Below are 6,720 nucleotides of genomic sequence, written 5' to 3'. Positions count from 1 at the left end.
TGGTCCCGTTTAGCCAACACCACCTAGATAGCTCGGGGCCTGTTCGCTACGTCGTGCTACTGGCCCAGAATTTTTGTTGCCAAGGCTGGCGTGAGGAAAGCGGTGGCGTCAAAATCACTGTTGCCTGCTCGGGAGCAACGCCTTTAGATTCTATGGCAGTCGGTCCGCTAGCATGAAGTGCAGGATCCGAGTGAAAAGGCCCTGTGCTGTCTAGGTGGTATTGGTTTAGCCCGCCCTGGTCTGTCGAGGCGCGCTGGTGACGTGGTTGTAGCAGGCAATGGACGTTTACCTGCCGTTTCGCTGTTATACAGACGACAGGCGCCGGCCTTTTCGCCCAAGGGGACATTTGATGCTTTCGCATCAATATGCGTTGGTATACTCATTCAAATGTCAACTGCACGCAACGAAATTTCACTTAGGCTAAATTAGCTATAAATGCGCGCAGCATATACTAGACAGTTTTAGTATAGCGTACGCTATTCCATTGCGGACGCTAAAAAATAGCGGGTCGTCACTGCGCATGCGCCGTACGCTAAACGAAATAGCGGGCATAGCGGGCGTACGCAACGCAAACGAGTTAGCGTTCTCGGTTTTGCGGGGTTAGCGGAGTGGTCTCGCGAAGTCTCGCCAAGGTGAGAGCGTGCATTTCAACATGGCTCCTCACAGTGCGAGCAACGTTTTGATCATGAGCGCAGCGGCCAAAAGCAATCCTCGCGTGCGCTTTTCGTCTGCTGACGACATCGAGCTGCTGCGCGAGGTAAGGGAGACCTGTCCTTTCGGGGATCAGAACGGATGGGCCCTGATCGCAGCTGTTTTGAATGCAGCAACCGGCAAAACATTCACAGCACGCAACGTCCGCGAACGTGCGGAACTGATGCTTTGGCGCTACTCATCGAACGACCGGAAAAACCTCCGCAAGTGAGTTGATTTGTTCATTAGGTGAGGTATACTAATATGAATCTTAAACTGCAAGTGTAAAAATGTTATTCATGACCTTACAGATCCGGCACAGAGGAAGAGTACAGTGAGAAGGAGCAGCTTCTGCACGAGATCATTGAAAAAATGAAAAATGAAGGCTTAACGATTAGGGCACCGCGGCGTTCAAATAACGGTGCGGTACCACAGCCGGCTCGTGGGCGCCTCACGTCGACGCAAGAAGCGGCACGACGCTCTGCAGCGACAGCGAGAGACGCTGCCGCCGAAGCTTACACGTTGGAGGACGATTGGGACAACACGGGTACGTAGTAGAGACTGGATGTTGCCGTGAGGAATCGGGATGGCATTTTCTACTACAGCGTATATAATTTTGCACTGAACATGCAATTCATTTGTTTTTAATTTGCATTGTTGTGTACTTACAAACATGACTTGCAGCTGTGAGCGAGACGCCATCACAGTTGTTGAACAACATGATAAACGGTGACGACAACGCCTCGGCTGAACAACAGCAGTGCTCGCAATTTCCAAGCACAGCGAGCACAGAGAGTACAGCGCCTGCTGCATCGGCAATCTCGTTACGCGATGATCAAGGGGCATCAGCTGCACCAAGTGGCAGCATTTCTGACTGTGCTTCGCCCAGAACGACAGCACGAAGCGAGCTACAGCGTGGCAAGTACCATCACCATTATCTCACAATTTTCAGTGAAAAAATAAGTGTATATAACTGCAGAATTCCACTTATGTGCCGATTCTATAGTTGTTTTCCGAGCAACAATAATGTTGCACAATAAGTTCAGTGTTGTTATTGTGCCTGACATACGATACTCACCAGGGGTAGTAGCTAATGCTGAACTTATTTGAGTGTCAGTTCCCTCATGTTTTTACCCAACACAACCGTGAAAATACAGTAAACTCTCGGTAACTGGAACCTCAAGGGTCCAGAGAAGTATGTTCGGATAAAAAGGGATTCCATTTACTGAAGGAGGTGTGCAGAAGTGCAGCACTATGTCATACACACTCTTACTAATGTTAGACATTATAAGAATAAAGAAATGAATGTAGCAGCTAGCTTGTCCCATGGTTTAAGCGCAGCAAGAGACTTCTGGATTGTCCAGGGTTCACTCATTTTCATTTAAAGGAGACATCGGCAACGTATCAAAGCAAAAACATTGCTCTTACTGCTTGAGTCGTTAGCTGAATTATCGTGAAGTCATGCTGTTGAAGTCTAAATTATCAAACAGTGCGCTGTAAGGTGGCCGAATTTTCAGTTCTTACTCTGGCCATCTATGGGGCATGTGGCTGTATCACGAAGCTCTCTGGACTGCACATGCTATGCACTATCTATTATATTTTTGTTTGCTTGAGTCTTAAGGATGGCCCTCTATGTAGGAGATAGGTGTCACAAAAATAAAAACCAAATTATGGCTTTTCCTGACAAATTTACTTTAAACCTTGCTTCTGTTCCGTTAACTGAAAGTTGCACAAATGTTGGTTCCAATTTACCCGTGTTCTCGAATTGTCCAAATAAAAACTAACCAATATAAAGGCTGCTGTTCTGTGTAAGCGGCAATTGCGTTTAAGCAATTTCCATTTAACGAGATTCCACTGTAATTGTATACTTCATTATTCAGAAATTATGATTACACATTATAAAAAATAGTCACAACAGCATATGAAGTTCTTGACTGTCACAAAAGGCAGATGTGCTAATAATTATAGATGTAATGGTATTTTAATATACCTCAGTCATTTTCTGCTAACCTGTATGCATGGAGGCAGATCTTCTGCACTACATAATTTAGGCTTTGAAACGTTTATTTCAACTGCCTTGATGCACCAAACTTTAGACTATTTCTAGGGCTTTCCATCTTTCTGCTCGGTAACCAAATGCTTGTGTGTAGCCTAGCACAATCACGATTACTCACACAAAAGAATCATTACACATTTAAATTATGCGATAAAGTATTTTCTTGATTGTGCTAGGATGATGGCATAGTTGTTGCAAGCTTAACTCTTTGCGACTACTTTTGTTTGCAGGAAAGAGGAAGCAAGAACAAGCAGATTATGATTTCCTTGAAAAGCGTATGAAACATGAAATGGAAATGAAAAACAAAGAGTTTGTGCTCGAGACAAAGCGCATCGCCCTGGAAGAAAGCCGCCTATCGTGGGAGAGGGAGCGGGCACTGCTAGACGCCCGTTTAAAAGAAGCTGAGCTGGAGCAGAGGAAGGAGCAATTGCTACAGTTGAATCTAATGCAAGAAGAGATGAGGAAGGAGCGAGCAGAAGAACGCCGCTTTAATGCAGCACAACAGCAAGCTGTACTTGGCGTACTTGAAAATATTGTGACAAAGTTAAATAACATAGGCTAAACATAGCAAAGCATGTACTATCGCGCTCAGTACGATGCGAGTTACAATGCAAAAGCTTATGAGAAGCCAACAAACAAAAACACCAAGGACAACACAATTTCCCCTGTGTTGTCCTTGGTGTCTTTGTTTGTTGGCTTCTTATGATACGATTAATAGAAATTGCGCCCCTTCGTTAACCCACTTCGTTCAACGGAAAAGCCTTGTAGCTTATACTGAACTGTAATTTCTGGTAATAAAAATGTTTTGATTTTTCTAACACCGCACCACTGTCCGTGTTTTGGGCACATTTGCTGGCTAGGTTTGAAAGCAGCACACACACACAGACATGTGGAAATGTGAATGGTGCTCCGAATACTGAAACTGTCATTTCACTTTGACATATTTTATTTCCATATTGCACATAGTACACCTTCAGGCATGTCTAAAAAAGAGATCGGGGTAGAGGTACAACAATCATTCTCATCATGTGAAGACAAACATTAGCTGCAGTTGTAACAATGCACCAGGCACACATAACAAATACATGTATGTACTCTATTTAACATTTCGTGAAACACAAGAAACTTAACAGTAATACGGACTCTGATAACGGAAATCGTATGTTAAGAAAACTTCTACAATGTAACTTCGTGTGCTAAAACAAGGACAATGTACAAAGTTTCAAACATGGCACCATTGCAAGAAAATATATAACAAAAACAAGGATTTGCCATAGAGAGGTTGTAAGGTTTGTCACTTTCACATGACTTCCATGGCACAAAGACCTATGTGTGTACAAGGGGATATGGGACAAAACAAACATGGCATGGATTGAGCGCAGATCACAAAGGAATCTCGTGCGTATTCTTCTTGATAGCGGCAGGCAGTGCACCTTAATTCAAGGAGATCTCTCGAAGGACCTCACGTGCCCAGTTATCGGAAAAGAGGAACTATCTCTTGTTACGTTCGGCCACTCGAAGCCCCGCCAGGTCATGCGCAGTCGTCGGGTAGCTTTAGCTCTTCAAGGCCAACACAGTGACATTGCGGTACCCGTTGGGGCTCTGGAAGTAAATAGTCTTGCAGCTTCTGTGCGAGAATAAATATGACGTTGCGGACAACTTTCACCCTGACACATGGCAGCCGCATGAAATAAGCATTTTACTTGGTTCTGGTGTTTACTGCAAGGTAGCCACTGGAAAGTTCGATCATTTGACTAGTGATCTAACAGCCTTGGAAACCAAGTTCGGAGGGACCATGCAACGAATCGTAAAACTCAAAGGAAGTTCAACGAGTGCTCTGTTTCTGCAAGGCTTGTATTCCTGACTGCAACCTGTCCGCGATGTTGTGTCTTGACATCATTGTAATTGACACGCCTACTGAGGAAGATGGCAAGGTTCACCCAGAACAAGATATCTGAAGACATCATCACAAGGTCTGATGTGCTCTACCAGGTACCGCTAGGAATGATACAAGCTCCAGGTATAGTTAAGCTACAGGCAGCGATAATCGAAGGTTAGCCGAGCGCCGTCTGCAAGCCCAACCCAATAAGTTTCGACAACAGTTTGAACTGAAGCAGTACCACATGGCAATCAGAGCATATTGTTACATGTGGAAAAACACAGATGAAAGAGGCTATATACAGGGTATTTACACTGGAGCCAGGCCGACACTCGCCCGCGCCAAGGGCACAGACCCACTTTGTCGTCATTCTCACGGCGGCTTGTCCCTTGAGTATCCCCCGATAATATCGTAATACTACCCCCTGGCAGCAAAAGCACCGTCAAGGTGCTGTTAAATATCCAAGGCACGTGGACAGTTGTAGGGTTTCAGTCGGGTGACGTGGACAATGTCACTGGTTGTCACAGCGGAGGACGTAGTGGGCGTGGCTAGAGCGATTCCGTAGGTGACATCGGTTACTTGGCGAAGCACGCAATATGGGCCTGTGTAGCAGGAAAGCAGTTTTTCACAAAGGCCAACTTTACGCGATGGTGACCAAAGCAACACGAGGGTGCCGGGCACAAAATTGACATCACAGTGACAGAGGTCGTAGCGTTGCTTTTGTTTGCCTTGAGAGACTTTTAGATGAGTGCGCACAAGTTGGCGAGCATGGTCACCATGGGCGATAGCATCACGGGCATAAGCGCTAGTTGAAGCTGTGGTGGACGGAATCACAGTGTCCAGTTGTAGCATTGGTTCATGGCCATACAAGAGGTAGAAAGGCGAAATGCCAGCAGTTTCGAGACGGGAAGAGTTATACGCAAATGTAATGTAAGGTAGAGCCTGGTCCCAGTCACGGTGGTCGTCTGAAATGTATTTAGATAGCACGTCTGTAAGGGTGTGGTTCAAACGCTCAGTGAGGCCATTCATTTGAGGATGGTAGGAGGTGGTAAATTTATGCTGTATTAAGCAGGCACGCATGATGTCGTCAATGACTTTGGCCACGGTCTGTAAGCAATTGACGCGGAGCACCATGCATCAAAATGATATCATGTAGGAGGAAGCCCGCAACATCAGTTGCACAACTGGTTGGAAGAGCACTGGTTACGGCATAGCGGGTCGCGTAGTCCGTCGCGACTGCAACCCACTTGTTTCCTGATGTAGATTCTGGAAATGGGCCGAGAAGGTCCAAGCTGACACGATGGAAGGGCTCGGCAGGGATGTCGAGCAGCTGCAGGTAACCAGCGGGGAGCTAGGAAGGCTTCTTGCATCGTTGGCAAAGTTCACAAGCGGCGACATAACATCGTACGGAACGGGCAAGGCCCGGCCAGAAAACACGGCGACGTACGCGGTCATAGGTTCGAGATACGCCGTGGTGTCCTGCTGTTGGTGCGTCGTGGAACTCTTCTAGAATGGTTGAGCGGAGGTGTTTAGGTATGACAAGTAGGAACTCAGAGCCGTCCAGATGAAGGTTACGACGGTACAGAGTACCGTCGCAGAGGACGAAAAGGCATAGAGTGGCGGTGTTCAAAACAGTCGATGAGTGCTCTGATGTAAGCGTCACGACGTTGCTTTTCGGCGAAATGAAGCAGCTACGACACAGAATACACAAGCAGCACTGGTAATATTGGAGGAGTCAGGGTCGTCAACAGGGTAACGCGACAAGCTATCAGTGTCTTGGTGCAGGTGGCCAGACTTGTAGACCACAGAATATGAAAATCCTTGTAGCCTCAAAGCCCATCGACCAAGCCGGCCTGTAGGATCCTTTAGCGATGAGAGCCAGCAGAGAGCATGATGGTCAGTAACTACGGAAAAAGGGCGACCGTAAAGGTAAGGACGGAACTTCGCAACCGCCCAGACTACAGCAAGGCATTCTCGTTCCGTAATGGAATAGTTGCCCTCCGAAGGTGTGAGCAGGCATAAGCAGTAACGCGATCCTGGCCACACTGATGCTGGGCTAAGACAGCGCCTACGCCTTGACCACTCGCATCTGTAT

The 6,720-nt window shown here is 46.7% G+C and overlaps 1 protein-coding gene across 1 annotated transcript; it reads left to right on the top strand.

Moving 5' to 3' along the window:
* Positions 1-501: 501 nt before the first annotated feature.
* Positions 502-3,564, top strand: LOC142559494 (uncharacterized). Its single transcript, XM_075671085.1, has 5 exons — positions 502-757; positions 825-918; positions 1,002-1,237; positions 1,375-1,608; positions 2,977-3,564. The coding sequence occupies exons 2-5, from the start codon at positions 875-877 to the stop codon at positions 3,306-3,308; spliced, it is 846 nt and encodes a 281-aa protein (XP_075527200.1). The 5' UTR covers positions 502-757; positions 825-874; the 3' UTR covers positions 3,309-3,564.
* Positions 3,565-6,720: the final 3,156 nt, after the last annotated feature.

This window comes from Dermacentor variabilis, chromosome 10 (genome assembly GCF_050947875.1).
Source record: "Dermacentor variabilis isolate Ectoservices chromosome 10, ASM5094787v1, whole genome shotgun sequence".
NCBI classification, from domain to species: Eukaryota; Metazoa; Arthropoda; class Arachnida; order Ixodida; family Ixodidae; genus Dermacentor; species Dermacentor variabilis.
The sequence above is the reverse complement of the archived record's forward strand: the minus strand, read 5'-3'. Positions and strand labels throughout refer to the sequence as shown.

Coding starts and splice junctions, on each gene's coding strand:
- LOC142559494 (XM_075671085.1), top strand. CDS start 875: ATGCTTTGGCGCTACTCATCGAACGACCGGAAAAACCTCCGCAA. Junction 919..1,001: donor GACCGGAAAAACCTCCGCAA/GTGAGTTGATTT, acceptor ATGACCTTACAG/ATCCGGCACAGAGGAAGAGT. Junction 1,609..2,976: donor ACGAAGCGAGCTACAGCGTG/GCAAGTACCATC, acceptor TTTTGTTTGCAG/GAAAGAGGAAGCAAGAACAA.